Source organism: Lagenorhynchus albirostris, chromosome 1 (genome assembly GCF_949774975.1).
Source record: "Lagenorhynchus albirostris chromosome 1, mLagAlb1.1, whole genome shotgun sequence".
NCBI lineage: Eukaryota > Metazoa > Chordata > Mammalia > Artiodactyla > Delphinidae > Lagenorhynchus > Lagenorhynchus albirostris.
Window position 1 is genome coordinate 84,839,678 of NC_083095.1, and position 27,986 is coordinate 84,867,663.

At 39.2% G+C, this 27,986-nt stretch overlaps 1 protein-coding gene across 2 annotated transcripts in view; it reads right to left on the reverse strand.

The window, feature by feature from the left end:
• Window positions 1-3,119: 3,119 nt before the first annotated feature.
• Window positions 3,120-27,986, reverse strand: part of EXD1 (exonuclease 3'-5' domain containing 1) — a 36,378-nt gene continuing 11,511 nt past the window's right edge. For both annotated transcript variants that reach the window (XM_060147528.1, XM_060147520.1), the window contains 6 exons: window positions 26,033-26,119; window positions 12,341-12,445; window positions 12,178-12,258; window positions 9,870-10,013; window positions 8,981-9,172; window positions 3,120-4,166 (listed from right to left, as the gene is read on the reverse strand). In XM_060147528.1, the coding sequence (XP_060003511.1) occupies window positions 3,507-4,166; window positions 8,981-9,172; window positions 9,870-10,013; window positions 12,178-12,258; window positions 12,341-12,445; window positions 26,033-26,119 (1,269 nt within the window). In that variant the 3' untranslated portion in view covers window positions 3,120-3,506. The remainder of the gene's footprint in view (window positions 4,167-8,980; window positions 9,173-9,869; window positions 10,014-12,177; window positions 12,259-12,340; window positions 12,446-26,032; window positions 26,120-27,986) is intronic.

Consider the following 27,986-nt stretch of genomic DNA (forward strand, 5'->3'; position numbering starts at 1 on the left):
TAAAATCTATGCATAAACACTGACATTAACAAAAATATTACCTGATTTTTCTGTTGGGCTAGAGAAATGAGTAATTTTTTTCTTATTTTCTTCTATTTTCCAAATTCTATTTGATAGCATATTAATTTAAAAATGAAACATCTGTTTAAAATGTTGGTTGTTAGGATTATAAAATGGAGAAATACTTGATATAAAAAACACAATAAATGTATTTACGGTATGGTTGTGATGGTGTGTGTGTAGAGAGATAGAGAATGAGAGAGGAAAAATTGAAAGAAAAGTGCCAAAATGCTAGGAAGGGTTGTATAATGTAGGATGATAGTTGAGTATTTTTTTCTCATTATTTTCTAAATTTTTCTGTAAGGTATTTATTTATTATTATTATTTTTTTTTTTGCGGTATGCGGGCCTCTCACTGCCGTGGCCTCTCCCGTTGCGGAGCACAGGCTCCGGACGCGCAGGTTCAGCGGCCATGGTTCACGGGCCTAGCCGCTCCATGGCATGTGGGATCTTCCCGGACCGGGGCAGGAATCCGTGTCCCCTGCATCGGCAGGCGGACTCTCAACCACTGCGCCACCAGGGAAGCCCTGTAAGGTATTTATTGATGTCACCTTTATAGTAAATGCCTTTTTGATAAGTACATCTGGCTAATCACCCTCAGCTCCCCAAGTATGCACCAAGCCTTATCTTGGCTTGCTGCTGTGACTTGCCTTGTGTCAAAACAACGACAGGGCTATAGTGTATTAAAATTCTTTTTTTTTTTTTTGGCTGCGTTGGGTCTTTGTTGCCGTGCATGAGCTTTCTCTTGTTGTGGCGAGCCGGGGCTACTCTTCATTGGGGTGCACAGACTTCTCATTGTGGTGGCTTCTCTTGTTGCAGAGCACAGGCTCTAGGTGCATGGGCTTCAGTAGTTGTGGCACGTGGGCTCTAGTGTGTGCGGGCTTCAGTAGTTGCAGTGCACGGGCTTAGTTGCTCCACGGCATGTGGGATCTTCCCAGACCAGGGATCGAACCCATGTCCCCTGCATTGGCAGGTGGATTCTTAACCACTGTGCCACCAGGGAAGTCCCAGTGTATTAAAATTATATTGTGTCATGTTAGGCTTTATCAAGCTCACAGCCAGACTGGAGGCAAAGCTGCTGCAATGATTTTTCATACTATAGTTGAAAGAACACTGAATGGACCAAGAAGTAAGAAACACTGGTTCTATTCTCAGTGCAGCACTTTTCTTCAGGGAAGTCATTTAACTCTGTTTCCTAATTCCCAAATTAAAAGGATCAGATTGCTTGTGAGAATCTCTAACTGCAGATCATGTACAGAAAGGTCAGACCTGAGTAGGACAGATGCAGGAATTCAGTGTAGACTGAAGCAAGACTCCAAGAATTTGGAAAAGCAGGCAGTATGGTTTATAAACTCTCAACTAGAAAAATATAGAGTAAGAATTCAACAACTGGTTGGGTCAAGAACCAAAGATTTTCCAAAATCTGAGCAAAATTTAGATAAGAAATCTAAGTAATGGCAATGGCACAGAGCACTAGCAGCAGGGCTTGAAGAACCCAGGGATTTTTTTTTCACTCTATCCAGCAAAGGACAGAAGTTCATGGTTGGATCTGAGCACATGGAATTTAGGTAGGCACTCCAGGCTAGAATATGGAGAAAAATGCAGTTCCAGTTATGTGACCATTTCACTAAGAAAATATTGTGATGAAACTCGGAAGGCTCATTTAGTTCTGAGAGTCAAAGTACTTCTCAAATAGCAGTGTCCAATAGAACTTTCTGGAATGATGGAAATGTTCTATATCTGTGATGTTCAATATGGTAGCCACTGGGTACATGAAACTATTGAGTATTGGACATATAGCAAGTGCAACTGAGGAACTGAATTCTTAATTTTATTTCATTTTAATCAATTTAATTTTAAATAGCCACATATAACTACCATATTGAGCAGTACAGCAAAGGTCCAACAGAATCCTGTTCTTTATTAGTCACAAAATACATAATGAAAGAAGAATCCTTTTTTTTAAATATGAAGAATGTCACATTTTTCTTTGTAGCCTGTATATTTACACGTATGTATGTATAAAAATTGTGTGTGATATGGTTCCATAAGAAGCTAAATCAATTCTATGAATTTCACAGAAATTCATGCCCTTTCCAGAGTAAACCTAGATTAACCACTTTCTGGGCTCAACCTGAAAACACATTCACCCAGAATGAACCAGAAACCACCTTGGCCTCCAATGACCTTCTAAACTATGGACAAAGTGAGGGACAGCAACTGCAGGGCTGAGCTGACTGCTCTTAGTCCTGCCTTCATCTTAAGCTTAGACCAGATCTGGGCTCTGGGATTTGGAAGACACAGCTGTTCTTTCAGTGGTACTCATGATAGAATCAATGAGCACAGACAAGGATGTTCCTAATTATAGACTGTCCCTGTCTCCCCTAAGTAGTAGAGGCCTGTATAACAGTCAAATTACAGATTTCTAGGGAATTCCCTGGCAGTCCAATGGTTAGGGCTCGGTGCTTTCACTGAGGTGGCCCAGGTTCCATCCCTAGTCAAGGAACTAGGATCCCACAGGCCGTGCAGGGCCGGAAAAAAAAAAAAGTTACAGATTTCTCACTGGATTCTAGACCTAGAAATGCAGACACATTCCAATTTATTCCTACCCTGACCCAATGAAGAAAAGTGAGAGATAACCTAATACCAACCAGGTTTACTGGTTATTATACACAAAAGAATGAGCAACTTGCAAGTATTCAACATAAAAAGGGCTCAGTACAGGCTACCTTCCTTTCACCCTAAGAAGGCATACCAACTCCAGGCAAATATAGTGGAATCAAACTTCAAGTTTACATAATAGACATACTCTAAAGAAGGCCCTGCTTTGTTAGGGAAATGGACAAAACTCTCTAAAAGTAAATGGAATGAAAAGAAATTAAAACTGGGATATTGATTCCTGTAATAACATAAACTATTGTTTGTCTATGACATAAGACAGACCAAACATTTAAAATTCAAAAATAAAGTTAATATTTTTCATCTTTATTGAGGTATAATTGACAAAGTTAATATTCTAAAAAGGAAAAAAGTACAGGTAAAGTTGTCAGGTACTAATATTTTTAAACTTATGGCTAAGAGTTTTACCAACATCCTTCAAACCAGAAAAAACAACAAAAAATTTCAAGTATAGATTCTTCCAGACACTAAGTTCAAAATTTTTCCCTTCTTCAAATCCTTTAAACCCAAATTATGAGAAGTAATTCAGTTTGGCCACAAGGAACATTTCTACACAGTGACATAATCAGAACATTTACTTCTTCCATTATTTAACTTATTCATTCCCATCCTAATCAAATTCTAAGAATATAGGAGCAAGCAAGAGGATATAATTTCCCCCAAAGCCTGTGACTAATTTACAGCACAAGAAACTTAAGCACTGAGGAAGGCCTTGATGGCAGAGGAAATAAGCCACCTTTATTGGCCTCAAGAACAAACTGCAGATCTCTAAGGCAGATTGGGAGAATCTGGATTTATCCAGGAATCAGTCTTCTCCAAAGCTGGGCAGGGAGGAAGTGTGGGAAGCACAGCTTTTCTAAAAGGATGAAAAATGTCACTTGGAGACACTCTGGTTTCCTGAGGAAGGGAAGGAGACACTAAAACATCTTGTTTTGTACATTTTAGATCTTCCTTGTTTTCCACCATCAGTAACTGTTCTATCTCCTCTTTCAAAGATAAATTTGTCTGAAACTCTTGTTTAGGTATCTTGAGGTATTCTTTTAGAGTTATTCTCTGGTCCTTAAACCCCTCTGACTCAGGGCAAATTCGTTTGTTACTGGAATCTTCACTGACTTCTTCCTTTATGGGAGGTAGATGCTGAGATTCCGCTGTGGTTTGCTTACTCTTAGATTCTTCTTTTAGCAAATTTACATCCTTGTGAGATGTAAAATTTGGAGCTTTATCTAGCCTAGAATTTTTACAAAGTAAGAAACCTCTTACTTTTCCCTTTTTCCCTGCTGTCTCTGTCATAGGCTTCTTTGGATGTAGTACTGTCCTTATTAGGAGTCCCTGCGCATTTACTCTATATTCTTTTGCAGCTCTCTCTCTGCGCTGTCTCTGGAAGTCCTTCAGTCGAAGCAGTTCCTCTGGAAGCTCCATACATGTACGCTAAGAAAAGAAAATGAACACAAGTCTACTATAACTAAATTTCTGAATGTGGTCCTTAAAATCACTTTAAAATCACTTCTACTACACTTAGTATTTGGCAAGCAAGGGTCTATTCAAATGTGTTCTTATAGCACCCTCTACTGTCTTCAACTATAGTAGTACTATTTTTCAAGTAATTTAAATATTTTTAATCCAATTTTGTGTGTATGTTGTGCATGTGTGTATGTATAAAGATTATACAATGAAAAGTAAGGGTCCATTCCAACCTCGCCCCAACTGCCTTAGCAGGTGCATCCTCTAAAAAGCAGCTTCTTCTGTAGCCTCCAGAGACAGTCTTTGCATATATGATCCCTTACTAAATATTTATCTATTCATTGGATTATATTTTTCAATTTTTATTTTCCCCCAACTTTTTATTTTGATAACTCTTTCTAAAATTATTTTATACAAGTGGCTACATAATATTATATATTCTTCTTCTTCTTGATTTTTCCAACTAAAAATTCTGTCTTGGAGATTTTTCCATATTGGCAATTTTAATGGCTGTATGGATATACAATAGTTTGTTTAACCAAACCCTTGTGGATGGATATTTGGGTTGTCTTCAGTATTTTGTCATTACATAAATGCTACAATAAAGAATATATTAAGAAAATGTCCTCTTTGTTACATGAGGCAAATAATTTTTCCTAGGTTGCTTTCCCTTTGACTTTGTTCACAGTATTTTCGCCATACAAAATTTTTAAAGTCATATTTATTCATCTCTTATGAGTTCTGAGTATTTCTGTATTGCATAGAAAAGCATTTCCTCATACAACTCAATAGCAAAAATGCAAATACTCTAATTTAAAAGTGAGCAAAGGACCTGAATAGATAATTTTCCAAAGAAGACATTTAGATGGCCAACAGGTACATGAAAAGGTGCTCGAAGTCACTAGTTATCAGGGAAATGCAAATCAAAACCACAATGAGGTGTTACTGACACCTGTTAAGATGGCTATTATCAAAAAGACAGATAACAAGTGTTGGTGAGAATGTGGAGAAAAGGGAACTCATATGCTGTTGATCGGAATGTAAATTGATGCAATTTACATTACCATGTAAAACAGTGGAAAACAACATGGATGTTCCTCAAAAAATTAAAAATAGAACTATTATATGGTCCAGCAATCCCACGTCTGGGTACATATCTGAAGCATATGAAAACAGGATCGCAAAGAGATATGTACATTCCCTTGTTCACTGCATCATAATTCACAATATGTAAACAACCTGTGTCTATCAATAGATAAATGGATAAAGATGTGATGTATATACATTATACAATACAATATTCTATACAATAGAATATTACTCAGCCATAAAAAAGAAGGCAGTCCTGCCATCTGCAACAATATGTTTGAACTTGGAGGGTATTATGCTAAGTGAATAAGCCAGACAAAGACAAATACTGCACAGTATCACTTATATATGAAATCTTAAAAAACAAAAACAAAAATCTGATTTCATGAAATCAGAGAATAGAATGGGGGTTCCCAGGGGTTGAGGGAGAGGAAAATGGGGAGATGTAGGTCAGAGGGTACAAACTTTCAGTTATAAGAAGAATAAGTTCTGAGGATCTAATGCACAGCATGGTTACTGCAGTTAATAGTTCAGTATTATATACTTGAAAGTTTCTGAGAGTAGATCTTAAGCATTCTCACTACATAAAAAAAGTTAGCTATGAGGTGATGGATGTTAGTTATCTTGATCTTGGTAATCATTCCACAATGTATATCAAATCATCACAATGTACACTTTAAATATACACAATTAATTTTGTCAACTATTCCTCAGTAAAGTTGGGGGAGGGGACATATTCCCTACTGTGACATAATTTTCTTTTAATACTTTTTAAAAATATTTATTTACTTATTTACTTATTTATTTAGCTGCACTGGGTCTTAGTTGCAGCACATGGGATCTTCACTGCCACATGTGGGATCTAGTTCCCTGACCAGGGATGGAACCCAGGACCTCTGCTTTGGGAGTGCGGAGTCTTAGCCACTGGACCACCAGGGAAGTCCCAATACTTTTTTTCCAATACTTTTTTTTTTTTTTTTACGCGGGCCTCTCACTGTTGTGGCCTCTCCAGTTGCGGAGCACAGGCTCCGGACGCGCAGGCTCAGCGGCCATGGCTCATGGGCCTAGCTGCTCCCCGGCATGTGGGATCTTCCCGGACCGGGGCACAAACCCACGTCCCCTGCATCGGCAGGCGGACTCTCAACCACTGCACCACCAGAGAAGCCCCTCCAATACTTTTATAATTCTAGTTCTTACATAAATACTTGATCCATGGGATTTATTTTGGTGTAGCAGAAAGAGATAACAATCCAACTCTGATTCTCCTCCCCCACAATGGTTAGTCAATTGCCTGAGGCCATTTACTAAATACTTATCTTTTTCTCATTGATTGGAAATTTTACCTTTATCTCAACCATTACTGATATATATGAGATCTATTTCTGGGTTCTCTATTCCATTGATCTGCCTATACATGTACCGCTCATATTTAGTGTAGACATATGTTTTAATATCTGACAGGACTATTCTTATTTATCTCTATAAACACTATAATCACAGTTTGCCAAAGTAATTATGGCTTTAGCATTTTTCTTAAAAGAAAGTTAAATTTAAAAGTTAATTTAGGGGGCTTCCCTGGTGGCACAGTGGTTAAGAACCCACCTGCCAATGAAGGGGACACGGGTTTGAGCCCTGGCCCGGGAAGATCCTACATGCCGTGGAGCAATTAAGCCCGTGAGCCACAACTACTGAGCCCACATGCCACAACTACTGAAGCCCCCACACCGAGAGCCTGTGCTCCACAACAAGAGAAGCCACCGCAATGAGAAGCCCGCGCATCACAACGAAGCGTAGCCCCCGCTTGCTGCAATTAGAGAAAGCCCGTGCACAGCAACAAAGACCCAATGCAACCAAAAAAAAATAAATAAATAAACTAATTTTTTTTTAAAGTTAATTTAGGAATAACTGATTGCCAAAAATACTTAATGTCCCCATTCATTTAAGTCCTCTTTTATGCCATTCAGTAATACTTTAACATTTTTTTCATCTCTATATTTCACATTTCTTGTTAGATTTATTTCTAGATAATCTATTTTTTGTTACAATTATAAATGAATTTTTCCCCCATTATATTCTGTAGTTGTGTACAGGGATATAGGAAAGCTATTAAGTTTTATGTTATATTTGTACCTATTTTACTAAACTGCCTTTTTTTTTGCGGTACTCGGGCCTCTCACTGTTGTGGCCTCTCCCATTGTGGAGCACAGGCTCCGGACGCGCAGGCTCAGCGGCCATGGCTCACCGGCCCAGCCGCTCCGCGGCTTGTGGGACCTTCCCGAGCCGGGGCACGAACCCGTGTCCCCTGCATCGGCAGGCGGACTCTCAACCACCGCGCCACCAGGGCAGCCCTAAACTGCCTTTTTGTTTTTGGCAATCTTTTTCAATTGATTCTCTTCAGTATTCAGGTATATCATAGGCAAGTCATCATTCCTATTCCTCCTGTTCAATTTTTATAGTTCATCTTTTTTTTTTTTCTAACCTCACTGGCTAATAGCTTCAGAAACTACTAAAGTAGTGGTGATAGTCACCATTTCTGTATTAAAGTAGTGGTGATAGTCACCATTTCTGTATATTTCTTGATATTGATGTTCCCAATCAAATATTAGGTAGTCTTCTTGCCTGAGATATATGTTTTATCATGTTAAAGTACCTATTCCAACTTTAATCAATAATGTATATAGAATATTATCAAATTTTTTCAGCAATAAACAGTGAGAACAAAATATTAAAAAGTTAAAAAATTGTCCTTGGCTTTACAATGATAAATGAAAAACATTAAAATTCTCCAATCAAGCAAACTATGAAAGGATTTTTACATTGATCTTTTCTTGTTAAACAGTGAGAGCAAAATATAAAAAAGTTACCAAAGAACTTTTTCAGCATTTATAAGATAATCATAAGACTTTCTTGGCCCCAATAAAATACAGAATTTAATATAATATTAAATATTAATAAATATTAATATAATATTAAACCATGCTTGTAACTAGAATCCAGAGACACATTAATAGAAAAGTATAATATATCTAAGTGGAGTTTGTACCAAAAATGCTATTATTTTATTTAGGATTTTGCATCAGTATTCCTAAATGAGAACTGTTTATAGCAGTAGCCTGTGAACTTTTTATGTAAGGAGTCAAATAGTAAACATTTTAGGCTTTGTAAGCCACAAGCATACTTTTTTTTTTTTTAACAATCCTTTAAGACTATAAAAATCATTCTTAGATTGTGAGTTTTACAAAAATAGGCCATGGGCCAGATTTGGCCTAATGCAATAGTTTGCCAACAATATAAGTTTTCTTATATTGTGCTGGCTTCATAAAAATAACTAATGAAATTTACCCTTTCTTTGAAAGATATATTTACTGGAAACATAACTTAATATTGTGAGAAAATTGGTACAATATTTAAGAAAGGAGTTAGGACTTCTAGCACATCAACTTTTAGTTTTATTGAAATGCACATCACCAGTTGCATCATATGAAATAAATGTCAGTGATCATAAAATATATATATATATAGAAAAAAAGTGCTTAAGGAGCTGAATTAAGCCCAAGTTATAGCCGCTTCAAGAATATTTATCATCAAATCTGCTGAAAGAAATTTGGTGCAGCTGTGAACAGTGGGTATCACTGTGGCCCCCATGAGGACACAGAGGTCCTGAAAACACAGCCACAGAGAGTGGCACCTACCTCCATGCCTCCCAGCCAGTCTGCAGACCCTTCTCGGTAGGTGTTTAGGTACCCGTCCACCAGGGTAGTTAGATCAGACATCATTTCATCTAGGAGTACCAAGCGAAGGGGCAGCAGGTAGGTAGCTTCCAAGGCCAAAATTTTTAGCAAAAAGGGTGAAAGAGGTCGTGTGAACCATAGTTCTGGGTTTTCCTAGAGACACCAAAACAATTTTCTCTGAATAGTAAGCAAATCTTTAAAGAAAATAATGGTTTATCTAAGTGCTGCTTAACTTAAATCACCATTACTGTCATTTTCTTCAATTATTACCTTCTACTTTCACACTATGGCTAGCCTTCTGAGAATATACACACATACACATACACACACTTATTGTGTGTATACAGTGAGTGTGTGTATGTGATGGGGGAAAGATGTGGGGAGGGAGGGAGGGAAGAAGAGAGAGAGAGAGATCAGGGCTTCTCATTCAAAACTGGAGGCAGCAGGACTGATTAGATTATATGGCCAAAATTGCAGCCAATACGGTCATGACCTAAGTTTGCATGCAAGGCTATTAGAAGCTGAAGAAAATCTATCTTACTTTGGGAGAAATAAATAATTGGCATGATTTTTGTTCCACTGCCTTAATCCAAATTCCCAATAAAATCCCCACTTGTCCAATTGAAAATTTATTTCAGAGTACTTTTTAATTGATAACCAACAAATCTGGATGCTGGCTTTTTTCCACTTGAGACCACAAACAAACTGTTCCCATTTGGAACAACTAAGATTTTGGCAATGTTCATACGCTTACACAGCAGCTGTCATTTCTCTATATAATATGCTGATAATCCCACTCACAAGACACTTGAAAATATTAATGTTATATGGGACATACGTTAATACTCACTTGAATCCGTTTTTGTCTCTCTTCCAGAAAGGAGAGATATTTAGGGGCTATTTTAAGGTGTCTGATTAAACTCTCCTGTAAAGTACTAATGCAGTTTGGAAGAAAGCCGCCTGTTTCCATGGAAAATTGAAGGACATCTGCTACCTGTGGCATTAAAAAAAGACAAACAGACCAGTCTGTAGGATATATACAGAGAGCTATCTCATGACAGAAATAGCAGAAATACATTTAGAGAAACATCTTTAAATACCATTTTTCCCAAGGACCCACATGATAGACAATGCCATTAGAAAATTTAAAGTTGTTAGGTTATCTTATTCTGAAAAATTATAAAAAAAAAAAGAAAAGAAAAAGAAAAAGGATCACCCAACTTTAATGTGTCCCTGTCTATTTTCTTTTCCACTTCTTTTATTTGCCTGCCTTATGATTATTACTCTTTGGTGCCTTCAAGGAATGGGGAAAGGAAGATAAAATTAAAGAATTACTTCTACTTATTAGCAACTCTGGTAAAGTTTTGGTAAGGAAAGCTAATAAAATTAAGAATTGCAATCATTATTTGTCTGTGTGTGGTAGGCTAAATAACAGCCCCCAAATATATCCACATCCTAATTCCTGGACCTGTGAATGTTATCTTAAATGGCGAAATGGACTTTGCTGCTGTGATTAGTTAAGGATATCGAGATAGGGAGATTAACTTGAATTATCCAGATGGGCCCTAAATGTAATCATAAGTATTCTTATAAGACGAGGCAGAGGGAGATTTTACTACAGCCAGAAGAGAAGGTGATGTGATGATGAAAGCAGAGATTGGTGCACTGTGAAGATAGAAGGAGCCACAAGCCAAAGAACACAGGTGAAAGCTGAAAAGCAAGGAAACAGACTGTCCTCTCAGAGCCTCCAGAAGAAACCAGCCCTGCTGACACCTTGACTTTCACCCAGTGCAAATGATTTCAGACATCTGACCTCCAGAACTGTAAGAGAGTAAATTTATGTGTTGTGTTTGTTTGTTTGTTTGTTTTTTTCGGTACGTGGGCCTCTCACTGTTGTGGCCTCTCCTGTTGCGGAGCACAGGCTCTGGACGCGCAGGCTCAGCGGCCATGGCTCACAGGCCCAGCTGCTCCGCGGCATGTGGGATCTTCCCGGACCAGGGCACAAACCTGTGTCCCCTGCTTCGGCAGGCGGACTCTCAACCACTGCGGCACCAGGGAAGCCCTAAATTTATGTTTTAAGCCACAAAATTTGTGGTGATTAGTTACAACAGCAATAGGAAACTAATACACTGTGTTAAAGGAAAACAAATTGAAATAATTCTGAATTCCTGCTTCTTGTACTATGAAAATCTGAAAAGAAAAATATGGAAAGATATGCCAATGTCTTCATTAGACAATACATACGAGGTCTAATCAAGAAGCCTGATGGCCTCAAGGGAACAATGAGCAACTGTGTTACATTTTGGAGTAAGCATAGAAGCAATCTCTATATAGTGAATGCTCTTGAAAGAAGACCCAAAGGAACATGTAAACAAGAGAAGTGGCACAAAGTTCATTACAAGCAGATACATAAAGAGCAAACTTAAACCACATACAATAACATAAAGTTGAACTTTTAGGAATTTCTGTTAAAAAATAATTGGCTAACTCATTATTTTAACCCCTCTCCAAAGGCTCTAGGTTTATATATTCAAGATCTCCCTTTCATGGCATTAACCTAGAAGACTAGAAGAACTTAAAGAATACATAATGAAAACTAGTGGGTTTATGGCTCTCACAGCCAAACCAGAAACCCAGATCTAGTATAATCTGGGAATTTCTCATTTCTCTAGGTCCTTTAGATCAGAGAAAAACTGCTTATCTTCAGGCTATCTGGGGCCAGTATAGGCTTTGGGGGAACATCTAGGACAACCTGCATCCCTGAGCTAGATGCCAATTAGCCATCAGCCTTAACTGATACATATGTGGTAAAGGCATAGACGTGACTGACTGTCCACCTCACAGTAAGAATCCATGTCAGATTTCCAAATGACCCCAAAATTGTTTGAGTTTCTGAATGCTACAGAGTATGGAGCTTGCTTCTTATTTGAAAATTTCTGGAGCAAAATGAAGGGAAAAAACCCTAAATAATTACAAGTAACTTTTCTCCAGTACTTCTTCAGTGCACCAAATGTTCTCACATATTGTACAAACATCTTACATGAGAAGTGGGCGGGAATGAGGCACACACAAGAAGACTTTCAATCACTCATCAGATAGGCCTATTTTCTACAGGAGCTATATACACTGCATTGATTCCAGTGTTTCCCTGCATGTACCTGGGTGTCAAAGACATTATTCAGCAAAATTCCATACTGATGAGAGAGGCAATCAGAAAGCCAACGACAATCATGGATAACCTAAGGAATCAGAAGACAGAGAAAGAGTTATTAGAACCTGGCTGTTATTCTTACTAGCAGATGAATCAACTTACACACTCACCTTCAAAATTCTCTTGTCTTCTAATACTATCTGAAGTCCATTGCTGAAAACACGACTTCCCAGAAGGAAAATGTCAAATAAGTAAACTCGGCTACTTGTGGCCACCTACAACAGACCATCCAGACACACATAAGAAAGAACTAGGGAAGGGGATCTGAGGATCAAGAAAGGCATGTGAGGGCTTCCCTGGTGGTGCAGTGGTTGAGAGTCCACCTGCCGATGCAGGGGACATGGGTTTGTGCCCCAGTCTGGGAAAATCCCACATGCCGTGGAGCGGCTGGGCCCGTGAGCCATGGCCGCTGAGCCTGTGCGTCCGGAGCCTGTGCTCCACAACGGGAGAGGCCACAACAGTGAGAGGCCCGCGTACTGCAAAAATCAACAACAACAACAACAACAAAGAAAGGCATGTGAAAAATATTTAACAGCCTCATCTTTAAAGTAAACAATAGGCACTCATTGATTCTTAGGGAAAACAGGTTTAAATTTACCTTAAGTAAAAAACAAAACAAAACACAAAAACACTATCACTGTAATTTTCAAAAGGAAAGAAAAGGACAAGCTAGTAGTTTAGCCTCTAGCTTTTTTCTTCTTTAATGTTTTATGTCTCACCTATGGCATTCTAAAATGCAGGGATTATAGGTTTAAGGGAAATGAACAATATTTCACTCTCGATAACACCAAAGGCTATTTCTCTGAGTTCCATAATACACATGATTGTGTTGGGTGTTACATAAAATTACTCATAAGAGAAGATCCCTGTCCTCTAGCAGTTTAAAACAGGCAACAAACACACTGGCACAAATGGTAGGATGTGAAATACTGTCATTTTGATCAATTTTATACAATTATAAGTATTCTAGGTTGTTTCTGATCATAAAAGTCACAGAGGCCATACAGCTGGATAATCTACTGAATCAAAGAATGAAGGCAAGAACAGATCCAAATAGGTCTAGACAGCCAGCCACAGGACAGTCAGATACCATCTTTGTCATTTCAAGAGCTAACTATTGATACAGTTACAATTACCAGGCCTACCAGGCACCCATTCTCAGCTCTTTCATGTTGTTTGCCAAAATTTGACACCTGAAATAGTCAATCCCTGCTTTTCCTCTACCTCTTTAATTGTAAAAATTGAATAGACACATTATAGAAGTTTGGAAAATAATTCTCTGCTAGACTGTAAACTCTGTGAAAGAAGAGATTATGTCAGATTCACCACTCGTAACTAAAGCAACCACTAGAACAGAGTGAGGCACATGGACAGCTGTTATTCATCTCTTCAGTGAATCAGTGCATCATGCCACACAACACCCCCTTCCATTTGTTCATATAAAAAATGCATAACACTCTAATAATATGCATTCAAATCTATATCCCACTTCTTCTTTTCATAAACTTTCAAACATTTTTCTATGCTGCATTTGTCATCGATTTTGACAGCCACATAAGATCTATCAAATGTACTGTAATGTCTGCTACTGTTAACTAAGTGGCTTCTGATTTTTCACCACTATAAATGATGCCAAGATGAATAGGTTCTCACAGAAATTTTTCTTCATGTTTTGAATTATTTAGGATAGATTCCCAGAAACAGCCCTGAGAAGTAGGCCAAAGGACAAAAAAAACCTTTAAGACTCTTAAAAAATATTTGCTACCTTAAGACATAATATTATACCTGAAAATATCTGACCACAGATGAAGGTTAAACATTTAAATAATTTAAAGTTAAAGAAAAGCAGTGGGAGGTACTTCCCTGGTGGCGCAGTGGTTAAGAATCCACCTGCCAGTGTGGGGGACACGGGTTCAAGCCCTGGTCCGGGAAGATCCCACATGCCACAGAGCAACTAAGCCCGTATACCAGAACTACTGAGCCTGCGCTCTAGAGCCCGTGAGCCACAACTACTGAGCCCATGCACCACAACTACTGAATCCCACGTACCTAGAGCCTGTGCTCTGCAACAAGAGAAGCCACCGCAAATGAGAAGCTCGCACACTGCAATGAAGAGTAGCCCCAGCTCGCCTCAACTAGAGAAAGCCCGTGCGCAGCAATGATGACCCAATGCAGCCAAAAAAAAAAAGAAAAGCAGTGGGAAATACTGACAGAAAGAAAGCAGATTAGAAAAAACAGAACAAAGAAGGAAACACAAAATGAAAATAAACGTTTAGGAATTAAAGGTGACAGATACTGAGGACAGTGAGGAGCTGGAAATAGAGGGATAGGCTTGAGGTCTGTATGTGAAGAAGTAAGCCTCCAAGTTATCCCTTCCCACTCCCACGGAGGACAGAAGATATATTCTCTGTATAAATCCAACAAGGGAGGCTCTAGAGTTGGGAATATAAGATATAGAAGAGGGCAGAGGTTTGGTAATGGACTGAAAAATGAGTCTGCACACAATTGTGAGCCTGCAGACCTTTTCCCTTGTAGCTTCCAGCTTGATACCACCAGCCTGTATTGGAACAGGAGGATAGAGGGCTCCAGGGAAGATGGCTTCAAGACAAAGATGAAGCACAGATTATCAAGATAGATGTAAGCATGTGAAAAACTACATTGAGGGGAAAATATGGGAAGGCTTTGTCACAAATGAAAGGAAAACAAAGCTAGTAAGATGAGGCAATTATCAATTCTATGAAAAACAAAAAGTTGGGCAAGAAAAGAAACAATCTTACTGGACCAACAAGGAGTAATGGTTACATAGCCATAATCACATATAGCCTGAATCCTGTCTTAACCAAACATTGGGATATAACTTCCCCCCCAAAAAACCCAAAAACACTAATTTGAAAACATACATGCACCCCAATGTTCATAGCGGCATTATTTACAATAGCCAAGACATGGAAACTACCTAAGTGTTCATCAGCAGATGAAGGGATAAAGAAGATGTGGTGTATATATACAATGGAATACTACTCATCCATAAAAAAGAATGAAATTTTGCCATTTGCAGTAACATGGATGGACTTGGAGGACATTATACTATGTGAAATAAGTCAGATAGAGAAAGAAAAATACCGTAGGATATCACTTATATGTGGAATCTAAAAAATACAACAAATGAGTGAATATAACAAAAAAGAAGCCAACTCACAGATACAGAGAACAAACTAGTGGTCACCAGTGGTGGGGGGAATATAGGGGTGAGGCAGTGGGAGGTACAAACTATTGGGTGTAATATAGGCTCAAGGATGTATTGTACAACATGGGGAATACCGCCAACAATTTTGTGATAACGGTAAGTGGAAAGTAACCTTTAAAAATTGTATAAAAATAAAATCTTTTAAAATTGGGATATAACTAAATTGGGAGGCTCTAGGGAGGTGTGGGTACTATAAGTGAGCAAAATCTTTGTTTAGTATAATAAAAGTTAATAATTTGTAAAACTGATGAATAAAGAGAGAGCAATAAGCATATTATCAAAAAATGAAAATAGACACATTTCAACATGTTAAAAGTAGTTGCCTCTGTACTTTTTTGTGTCTGGTTCCCTGGGTTTTTTTTTTTTTTTTTTTTTTGGTTCCCTGGGTTTTGAGGATGCTACCAGAGGACACCCCTTGATGGCATGGCTCTGGTGGCCAGGGTGGCTTGTATTCCTGGGTCTCGTGGGACTGTGGCAATCGGAGGGACAGTTCTTGGCAGGCTACCACCCCTAGGGCACTGCACAGACAGTGGACTGGGGCACACTCTCCAGTCTTTTTGTGAAGGAGGGCTCTTCGCTCATCCTGGAGCTTCAGCCTGAGAGGCAGGCTTCAGGATTGGTACACATTAGTGGCCTATGGAGTTGCTCTCAAGGAACATAAGCTGTGGACTCCATCTTGACGCTCTCCCTTGCTCCAGCTCACCTATATCACCCAGAAAAGAGCTTTGACACTCATCTGGAGCCCTGATTTCTGCAACTGCTGCTCAGGGGACACCTCCAGATTGCCTGGCTCTGGTGGCCAGCAAGGTTTATGCTTGTGGTCCCACAGGAATGTACATATTTGCATACTTAAAAAACTGATGCCTGAGGGTCTCACTTCCAGTCACCCTGAGTCTATGTGCTGAGATTCTCCCCTTTAGGACACTGACAGGTTTTGGCACATCCTCAACTACTGGGAGCTATTAAAAATATAATAGGCAAAAAATAAAAATAAAAAAAAAATATAATAGGCTGCTTGGACAAGGCCAAGAGGTTTGAAAGACAACCAGGAGCTGAGGCAGGGTTGAATGACAAGGTTCATCTCCTACATGAGGCCACTCCTTCAACACTGGGAGGAGTGGCTGTTTCATCTACTATATAGAAACCAACACAGAGAGTCAACCTCAGGAAAAAAAACTTAATGAAATGGAGATAAATAATTTACCTGATAAAGAGCTCAAATAATGGTCTATAAAGATGCTCACCAAACTGGGGAGAAGAATGGATGAACACAGTGAGCACTTCAACAAAGAGATGGAAATGTAAGAAAGTACCAAATAGAAGTCACAGACCTAAAGAATATAATAATTGAACTGAAAAATACACTAGATGGGTTCACTAGCAGACTAGATAAAGCAGAAGAAAGGATCAGTCAACTCAAAGACAAGGCAGTGGAACTCACCCATTCAGAGCAGCAAAAAGAAAAAACAATGAAAAAAGTAAAGATAGCTTAAGGTCTTATGGAACAGCATCACATGGACTAACACTTGCATCACAGGTCTCCTATAAGGAGAATGAAATGAAAAATGTAAATGAAATAATGTTTGTCAAAGTACTTTGTCAACTGTAAAGTGCTGTACACATGTACTTTAACAACCTTGTTACTGGATTCTTAAAAAAAACAAAAGCACCACCTCTGAAGAGAGAAATGGAGTGAGGATTTTTCTGTCCTCATAAGCCTTTTAGCATTTTTGGTTTTTGCTTTTAATACATAGGGCATGTGATACTTTGATTTAAAAAATTAAACATACAAGTCCAAGGACCTGGTGGGAGAAAACGTGCCCATTGATTTGCTTCCAGTCACAAAGATGATATTTGTAACCAACTGGATGTCCCCTCTGGTATCTATACAACAAAAGGGGACAAATTAGGAAATAACCTAGAGGTGCTCAGGCCTGCATTACCAGGAAGTCAACCCTTTTGTTTTGGTAGAGAGAGGTTTTGGTTTGGTTTCTTCCTCCCTACCCAGCTTTATTGAGATAAAATTAGCATATAACATTGTGTAAGTTTAGGGTATATAACATGATAATTTGATGTAAGTATATACTGCAAAAGGATTACTATGATGAGGGTAGTTAACATATCTATTACCTCACATGGTTATCTGTGTGTGGTGAGAACTTTTAAGATCTACTCTCTTAGCAGCTTTTAAGTATACAATACAGTATTGTTATCTATAATTACCGTGCTGTGCATTACATTCCCATAACCTATTTATCTTATAACTGGAAGTTGTACCTTTTGACTACCTTCATCCATTTCCCCCATTCCCCCACTCCTGGAACCACTACTCTGCTCTCTGTTTCTATGAGTTTGGTTTTTTTGATTCTGCATATAAGTGAGAGCATACGGTATTTGTCTTTCTCTGTCTAACTTATTTTACTTAGCTGAATCCCTCCAGGTTCATCCATGTCATCACAAATGGCAGAATTTCCTTCTTTTTTATGGCAGAATAATATTCCATTGTACATATATATCACATTTACTTTAGCTATTCATCCATCTATGGACACTTGGTTGTTTCCATGTATTGGTTATTGTAAATAATGCTGCAATATGAACATGGGAATACAGTTATCTCTTTGAGATCCTGTTTTCATTTCCTTTGGATATATACCCAGAAGTGGGATTGCTGGACCACATGTTGTTTTATTTCTAATTTTACTTTATTTTTTTTTGTGGTATGCGGGCCTCTCGCTGTTGTGGCCTCTCCCGTTGTGGAGCACAGGCTCTGGACGTGCAGGCTCAGCGGCCATGGCTCACGGGCCCAGCCACTCCGCGGCATGTGGGATCTTCCCGGACCGGGGCATGAACCCGTGTCCCCTGCATCGGCAGGCAGACTCTCAACCACTGCGCCACCAGGGAAGCTCTATTTTTAATTTTTTTGAGGAGCCTCCATACTGTTTCCATAGTGGATCCACCAATTTATACTCCCACCAACAGTGCACAAAGGTTCCCTTTTCCCGATATATTCATCAGCACTTATCTCTTGGCGTATTTTTTTGTTGTTGTTTTTTGGTTTTTTTTTTTGCTGTACGCGGGCCTCTCACTGTTGTGGCCTCTCCCATTGTGAAGCACAGGCTCCGGATGCACAGGCTCAGCAGCCATGGCTCACGGGCCCAGCCGCTCCACGGCATGTGGGATCTTCCCGGACTGGGGCACAAACCCACGTCCCCTGCATCGGCAGATGGACTCTCAACCACTGCGCCACCAGGGAAGCCCCGCGTGTGTCTTTTTGAATTATGGTTTTCTCTGGGTATACGTCCAGTAGTGGGATTGCTGGGTCATATGGTAATTCTATTTTTAGTTCTTTAAGGAACCTCCATAGTGGCTCTATCAATTTACATTCCCACCAACAGTGCAAGACGGTTCCCTTTTCTCCACACCCTCTCCAGCATTTGTTGTTTGTAGATTTTGATGATGCCCATTCAAACTGGTGTGAGGTGATACCTCACTGTAGTTTTGATTTGCATTTCTCTAATAGTGATGTTGAGCAGCTTTTCATGTGCTTCTTGGCCATCTGTATGTCTTCTTTGGAGAAATGTCTATTTAGGTCTTCTGCCCATTTTTGGATTGGGTTGTTTGTTTTTTTACTATTGAGCTGCATGAGCTGTTTATATATTTTGGAGATTAATCCTTTGTCCGATGATTCATTTGCAAATATTTTCTCCCATTCTGAGGGTTGTCTTTTCGTCTTGTTTATATTTTCCTTTGCTGTGCAAAAGCTTTTAAGTTTCATGAGGTCCCCCATTTTTATATTTGTTTTTATTTCCATTACTCTAGGAGGTGGGTCAAAAAATATCCTGCTGTGATTTATGTCAAAGAGTGTTCTTCCTATGTTTTCCTCTAAGAGTTTTATAGTGCCCAGTCTTACATTTAGGTCTCTAATCTATTTTGAGTTTATTATTGTGTATGGTGCTAGGGAGCATTTTAATTTCATTCTTTAACATGTAGCTGTCTAGTTTTCCCAGCAGCACTTATTGAAGAGACTGTCTTTTCTCCACTGTATATCCTTGCCTCCTTTGTCATAGATTAGTTGACCATAGGTGCATGGGTTTATCTCTGGGATTTCTATCCTGTTCCATTGATCTATATTTCTGTTTTTGTGCCAGTACCATACTGTCTTGATTACTGTAGCTTTGTAGTATAGTCTGAAGTCAGGGAGTCTGATTCCTCCAGCTCCGTTTTTTTCCCTCAAGACTGCTTTGGCTATTCGGGGTCTTTCATGTCTCCGTACAAATTTTAAGGTTTTTTGTTCTAGTTCTGTAAAAAATGCCATTGGTAATTTGATAGGGATTGCATTGAATCTGTAGATTGCTTTGGGTAGTACAGTCATTTTCACAATATTGATTCTTCCAATCCAAGAACATGGTATATCTCTCCATCTATTTGTATCATCTTTAATTTCTTTCATCAGTGTCTTATAGTTTTCTGCATACAGGTCTTTTCTCTCCCTAGGTAGATTTATTCCTAGGTATTTTATTCTTTTTGTTGCAGTGGTAAATGGGAGTGTTTCCTTAATTTCTCCTTCAGATTTTTCATCATTAGTGTATAGGAATGCAAGAGATTTCTGTGCATTAATTTTGTATCCTGCAACTTTACCAAATTCATTGATTAGCTCTAGTAGTTTCCTGGTGGCATCTTTAGGATTCTCTGTGTATAGGTATCATGTCATCTGCAAACAGTAACAGTTTTACTTCTTCTTTTCCAATTTGTATTGTTTTTATTTCTTTCTCTTCTCTGATTGCCGTGGCTGGGACTTCCAAAACTATGTTGAATAATGGTGGTGAGAGTGGACATCCTTTCTTGTTCCTGATCTTAGAGGAAATGCTTTCAGTTTTTCACCATTGAGAATGATGTTTGCTGTGCGTTTGTTGTATATGGCCTTTATTATGTTGAGGTAGGTTCCTTCTTTGCCCACTTTCTGGAGAGTTTTTATCATAAATGGGTGTTGAATTTTGTCAAAAGCTTTTTCCGCATCTATTGAGATGATCATATGGTTTTTATTCTTCAATTTGTTAATATGGTGTATCACATCGATTGATTTGCGTATATTGAAGAATCCTTGCATCCCTGGGATACATCCCACTTGATCATGGTGTATGATCCTTTTAATGTGTTGTTGGATTCCGTTTGCTAGTATTTTGTTGAGGATTTTTGCATCTATATTCATCAGTGATATTGGTCTGTAATTTTCTTATTTTGTAGTATCTTTGTCTGGTTTTGGTATCAGGGTGATGGTGGCCTCATAGAATGAGTTTGGGGGCATTCCTTTCTCTGCAATTTTTTGGAAGAGTTTGAGAAGGGTGGGTGTTAGCTCTCCTCTAAATGTTTGATAGAATTCGCCTGTGAAGCCATCTGGTCCTGGGCTTTTGTTTGTTGGAAGATTTTTAATCACAGTTTCAATTTCATTACTTGTGAATGGTCTGTTCATATTTTCTGTTTCTTCCTGGTTCAGTCTTGGAAGGTTATACCTTTCTAAGAATTTGTCCATTTCTTCCAGGTTGTCCATTTTATTGGCATAGAGTTGCTTGTAGTTGTCTCATAGGATGCTTTGTATTTCTGCTGTGACTGTTGTAACTTCTCCTTTTTCATTTCTAATTTTATTGATTTGAGTCCTCTCCCTCTTTTTCTTGATGAGTCTGGCTAATGGTTTATCAATTTGGTTTATCTTCTCAAAGAACCAGCTTTTAGTTTTGTTGATCTTTGCTGTTGTTTTCTTTGTTTCTATTTCATTCATTTCTGCTCTGATCTTTATGATTTCTTTCCTTCTGCTAACTTTGGGTTTTGTTTGTTCTTCTTTCTCTAGTTCCTTTAGGTGTAAGGTTAGATTGTTTATTTCAGATTTTTCTCATTTCTTGAGGTAGGCTTGTATAGCTATAAACTTCTCTTAGAACTGCTTTTGCTGCATCCCATAGGTTTTGGATCGTTGTGTTTTCACTGTCATTTGTCTGTAGGTATTTTTTGATTTCCTCTTTGATTTCTTCAGTGATCTCTTGGTTATTTAGTAACGTATTGTTTGGCCTCCATGTGTTTGTGTTTTTTACATTTTTTTCCCTGTAACTGATTTCTAATCTCATAGCATTGTGGTCAGAAAAGATGCTTGATATGATTTCAATTTTCTTAAATTTACTGAGGCTTCATTTGTGATCCAAGATGTGATCTATCCTGGAGAATGTTCCATGAGCACTTGAGAAGAAAGTGTAATCTGCTGTTTTTGGATGGAATGTCCTATAAATATCAATTAAATATATCTGGTCTATTGTGTCATTTAAAGCTTCTGTTTCCTTATTAATTTTCCGTTTGGATGATCTGTCCATTGGTGTAAGTGAGGTGTTAAAGTCCCCCACTATTATTCTGTTACTGTTGATTTCCTCTTTTAGAGCTGTTAGCAGTTGCCTTATGTATTGAGGTGCTCCTATGTTGGGTGCATATATATTTATTATTGCTATATCTTCTTCTTGGATTGATCCCTTGATCATTACGTAGTGTCCTTCCTTGTCTCTTGTAACATTCTTTATTTTAAAGTCTATTTTATCTGATATGAGTATTGCTACTCCAGCTTTCTTTTGATTTTCATTTGCATGGGATATCTTTTTCCATCCCCTCACTTTCAATCTGTATGTGTCCCTAGGTCTGAAGTGGGTCTCTTGTAGACAGCATATATATGGGTGTTGTATCCATTCAGCAAGCCTGTGTCTTTTGGTTGGAGCATTTAATCTGTTCATGTTTAAGGTACTTATCGATATGTATGTTCCTATTACCATTTTCTTAATTGTTTTGGGTTTGTTTTTCTTCTTTTTTTTTTTTTTTTTTTTTTTTGGCGGCACGTGGGCCTCTCACCGCTGCGGCCCCTCCCGCTGCAGAGCACAGGCTCCGGACGCACAGGCTCAGTGGCCATGGCCCACGGGCCCAGCCGCTCCGCGGCACGCGGGATCCCCCCGCACCGGGGCACGAACCCGTGTCCCCCGCATCGGCAGGCGGACTCCCAACCACTGCGCCACCAGGGAAGCCCTGTTTTTCTAGGTCCTTTTCTTCTCTTGTGTTTCCCACTTAGAGAAGTTTCTTTAGCATTTGTTGTAGAGCTGGTTTGGTGGTGCTGAATTCTCTTAGCTTTTGTTTGTCTGTAAAGCTTTTGATTTCTCCATTGAATCTGAATGAGATCCTTGCTGGGTAGAGTAATCTTGGTTGTAGCTTCTTCCCTTTCATCACTTTAAGTATATCATGCCACTCCTTTCTGGCTTGTAGAGTTTCTTCTGAGAAATCAGCTGTTAACCTTATGGGAGTTCCCTTGTATGTTATTTGTCGTTTTTCCCTTGCTGCTTTCAATAATTTTTCTTTGTCTTTAATTTTTGCCAATTTGATTTCTATGTGTCTCGGTGTGTTTCTCCTTGGGTTTATCCTGTATGGGACTCGCTGCACTTCCTGGACTTGGGTGGCTATTTCCTTTCCCATGTTAGGGAAGTTTTCGACTATAATCTCTTCAAATATTTTCTTGGGTCCTTTCTCTCTCTCTTCTCCTTCTGGGACCCCTATAATGCGAATGTTGTTGCATTTAATGTTGTCCCAGAGGTCTCTTAGGCTGTCTTCATTTCTTTTCATTCTTTTTTCTTTATTCTGTTCCACAGTAGTGAATTCCACCATTCTGTCTTCCAGGTCACTTATCCATTCTTCTGCCTCAGTTATTCTGCTATTGATTCCTTCTAGTGTAGTTTTCATTTCAGTTATTGTATCATTCATCTCTGTTTGTTCTTTAATTCTCCTAGATCTTTGTTAAACATTTCTTGCATCTTCTCAGTCTTTGCCTCCATTCTTTTTCCGAGGTCCTGGATCATCTTCACTATCATTATTCTGAATTCTTTTTCTGGAAGATTGCCTATCTCCATTTCATTTAATTGTTTTTCTGGGGTTTTATCTTGTTCCTTCATCTGATACATAGCCCTCTGCCTTTTCATCTTGTCTATCTTTCTGTGAATGTGGTTTTTGTTCCACAGGCTGCAGGATTGTAGTTCTTGCTTCTGCTGTCTGCCCTCTGGTGGATGAGGCCAAGAGGCTTGTGAAAGTTTCCTGATGGGAGGGACTGGTGGTGGGTAGAGCTGGCTGTTGCTCTGGTGGGCAGAGCTCAGTAAAACTTTAATCTGCTTGTCTGCTGATGGTTGGGGCTGGGTTCCCTCCCTGTTGGTTGTTTGGCCTGAGGCAACCCAACACTGGAGCCTAGCCGGCTCTTTGGTGGGGCTGATGGCGGACTGTGGGAGGGCTCATGCCAAGAGGTACTTCCCACAACTTCTGCTGCCAGTGTCCTTGTCCCTTGGTGAGCCACAGCTGCCCCCTGCCTCTGCAGGAGACCTTCCAACATTAGCAGGTAGGTCTGCTTCAGTCTCATCTGGGGTCACTTCTCCTTCCCCTGGGTCCCAATGTGCACACTACTTTGTGTGTGCCCTCCAAGAGTGGAGTCTCTGTTTCCCCCAGTCCTGCCAAAGTCCTGCAATCAAATCTTGCTAGCCGAAGTCTGAGTCTCTAGGAATTCCTCCTTCCATTGCCAGACCCTCAGGTTGGGAAGCCTGACATGTGGCTCAGAACCTTCACTCCAGTGGGTGACTTCTGGGGTATAAGTGTTCTCCAGTTTGTGAGTCACCCACCCAGCAGTTATGGGATTTGATTTTATTGTGATAGCACCCCTCCTACCGTCTCACTGCAGCTTCTCCTTTGTCTTTGCATGTGGGGTATCTTTTTTGGTGAGTTCCAGTGTCTTCCGGTTGATGACTATTCAGCAGTTAGTTGTGATTCTGGTGTTCTCAAAAGAGGGAGTGAGACCATGTCCTTCTACTCCACCATCTTGAACCAATCTCAAGCTTTTTAATTTGATGTTGTCCAAATTGTTTATTTTTGCTTTTGTTGTTTGTGGAGGTTTGTTTTAAATAATTTGCATTTGTGCTGCTAACTCTAACCTAGTCATCTAAAAGCTAAGGTTTACCGAGAAAGTGCATGGAACAAGAGGGAGGCAATTTAATCCCTGAGCAAAACTGGGCTTGATACCTCCATTCCTTACCCTTTGAGAAAGTAAACATTCCAGAGGAAAGAGTTCGAGAAGGCAGATTGCCAATCCTAATAAAAATATTCTCTCAGTAGGCTGATGTAGGTCTTCACTCAAAGGATGGAGGGGGCTTCCCTGGTGATGCAGTGGTTGAGAGTCCACCTGCTGATGCAGGGGACACGGGTAAAAAAAAAAAGGATGGAGGACATCGATTGGGAATTCAGCTGGCTTTCTTGGCCCACTCCCCCTTAAATACTGATGATGCTGAGTTTGATCCAAAGGTGGTTATCCATCCTCTAGCTATTCAAGGCTCACTACAAAGTTCTTTGGATATAATGGATATCCTCACCTACATCTCCTTGATCCAGGAAAATGAGAATGATGTGGCAGAAATCTACTGTGGAAATCTACCAACCAGAGGAAAGATAAGGAATTCTCCATATTTCGGGACTTCCCTGGTGGTCCAGTGGTAAAGAATCTGCCTTACAATGCAGGGGATGCAGGTTCAATCTCTGGTCAGGGAACTAAGATCCCACATGCTGCGGGGCAACTAAGCCCGTGCACCAGCTACTGAGCTCGTGCACCTCAACTAGAGAGCCCACATGCCGCAAACTACAGAGCCCACGCAGCCTGGAGCCCGTGCACCGCAAAGAAAGATCCTGCATGCCTAAGCGAAGGTCCCATGTCCCACAACTAAGACCTGACAGAGCGAAAAATAAATACAATAAATAAATAAATAATAAATCTTAAAAAAAAAAAAAGAAATTCTCCATATGTCTAAGGCAAGAGAACAGAGCTGGGAAAGAAAACGTCAGGTAGAGCCTCTGAGACAGCAGAGACAGCAACGATGATTATAAAGCTCTTTCCTTTTTTTTTTCGGCCGTACCACACAGCATGCAGGATCTTAGTTCCCCGACCAGGGATCAAACCTGTGCAGTACAAGCACAGAGTCTTTTTTTTTTTTTTTTAATTTATTTTTGGCTGCGTTGGGTCTTCATTGCTGTGCGCAGGCTTTCTCTAGTTGCGACAAGCGCCGGCTTCTCATTGTGGTGGCTTTTCCTGCGGAGCACGGGCTCTAGGCGCGTGGGCTTCAGTAGTTGTGGCACGCGGGCTCACTAGTTGTGGCTCGCGTTCTAGAGTGCGGGCTTAGTAGTTGTGGCACATGGGCTTAGTTGCTCTGCAGCATGTGGGATCTTCCCTGACCAGGGCTCGAACCTGTGTCCCCTGCATTGGAAGGCAGATTCTTAACCACTGAGCCACAAGGGAAGTCCCAGAAGCAAGGATTCTTAACCACTGGACCACCAGGGAAGTCCCTAAAGCTCTTTCCTTTGAAAATAATAAACTGAGTACAAGAAAATTGAAAGGAATTCCAAACAAGCTATAGGACAGTGACACTGGGGTGACATAAAAAAGACAATTAAAATAAATTTACCAGTGAATCTACAATTATTTCAAAATAAAAAGTTTTAAGAAATCTTTTACCTGAAGCCAACATAGTCTCCCATGACGACACACATTAGCTCCTTCTGCTGCCACACTCAGGACACTTTGCTTCTTGATGTGGAGCATCTGGTAAGAAAAGGAAGAAAATAAAAATCTCCAGGAAATAAATGTTGCAATTATGACATCATGAATGGCACAAGTAAAATGGCTAGAAATAAACAAAGTGGATCATATTTTTTTACACTTACAAAATCCGAAACACATGTCTGCTTCACACACACACACACAAATCACATTGAATGCTTCTGATCCTCTTTTCAGGGTTCACAAAGTTATTCCACAACTGGAAAATAAATCATTCATATTGCAAATGCTAATAAGAGTTGAAAACTCAGATACCTTTTGTTACCACTGGTGTTACAGCAAAAGGTTTCCAGTCTTTATGGCAAGATTCCTCATGCAAAGAACAGCAATTTACTGTACCTAAAGGGAACTCACACAGTGGCTGAGTCTCACAGTATCTACTGTTCAGAATGAGAAAAACACAGACTTAACAGGTCCTTTAAAGTCTTGGATTCATTAAAATATTCAAAACTGAAATAGGGGTATCCTGGAAACATATGCTGGTCCTCTTATTATCTATATTCTTATCATATTTCAAAACATTATACAATTCTAAAATCTTTACTGCATAATCCATGAAAATATCTGCATGGCACAAGATTCTCCCCATTTTACAGGTAGATAAATTACTCAAGAATAGAAAGGCAAAGTAACTTACACTAGCACAATATCTTCCTTTACAGAGCATAAAGTGTTCTATATTCTGAGTATCTTTCATCAATGATAAAAAATGGGGACTGAACTTCAGTTCCATTCTCAATCAACAAGAAGGCTGCAAAACTGGGAACAAAAGCTGTATTTCCCTATTGATAAGAATTTCCAACTAACTCTTTAAATTTCCGGAGCAAAAGTTCTTATCTTATTATTTGTTGTTGTTGTCATGGACCCTTTAAAGCATCTGTTGATATATAAAGAATTCTTGTAACTCAATTAAAATGGCAAATGAATAGATATTTCTCTAAAGAAGATGTACAAATAGCCAATAAGCCTATATGGGAAAAGAATCTAAAAAAGAGTGGATATATGTATAGGTATAACTGATTCACTTTGCTGTACACCTGAAACTAACACAACATTGTAAATCAACTATACTCCAACAAAAATTTTTTTTAAAAAGAAAAAAAATAGCCAATAAACACATGAAAATATGCTTAACACTATTAGCCTTCAGGGAAATGCAAATCAAAACCACAATGAGATACTACTTCACACCACTAGGATGGCTATAATTAAAATGACAGGTAATAGTGTCGGTAAGAATGTGGAGAAATTGGAACCCTCACGCCCTGCTGGTGGGAAAGTAAAGTGGTGCAGCGCTTTGCAAAACAGTATGGCCAATCCTCAAAAAGTTAAACACAGAGTTATTACATGAGCCAGCAATTCCACTTGTAAGCATCTATCCAAGAGAAATGGAAACGTGTCCACACAAAAACTTGTATATGTATGTTCACAGCAGCACTATTCATAATAGCCAAAAAGTAGAAACAACCCAAATGTCCATCAAATGGTGAAAGGATAAATGAAATGTGGTATATCCATACAAAGGAATATTATTTGGCAACAAAAATAAGTGAAATACTGATACACGCTATAACATAGATAAACCTTGAAAATATTATGCTACGCAAAAGAAGCCAAGCCAATCACAAATGACCACACATCGTATGATCCCATTTATATGAAATGTCCTAAACAGGCACATTCATAGAGGCAGAAAATAGATTAGCGGTTGCCAGGGGCTGGGGGTACTCAGAAGGGATTAGAGGTGTTAGCTAAGGAATATGGGGTTTCCTTTTGGAGTATTAAAAATGTTCTAAAATTCACTGTGGTGATGGATGTACAATTCTGTGAATATGCTAAAATCCAGTGA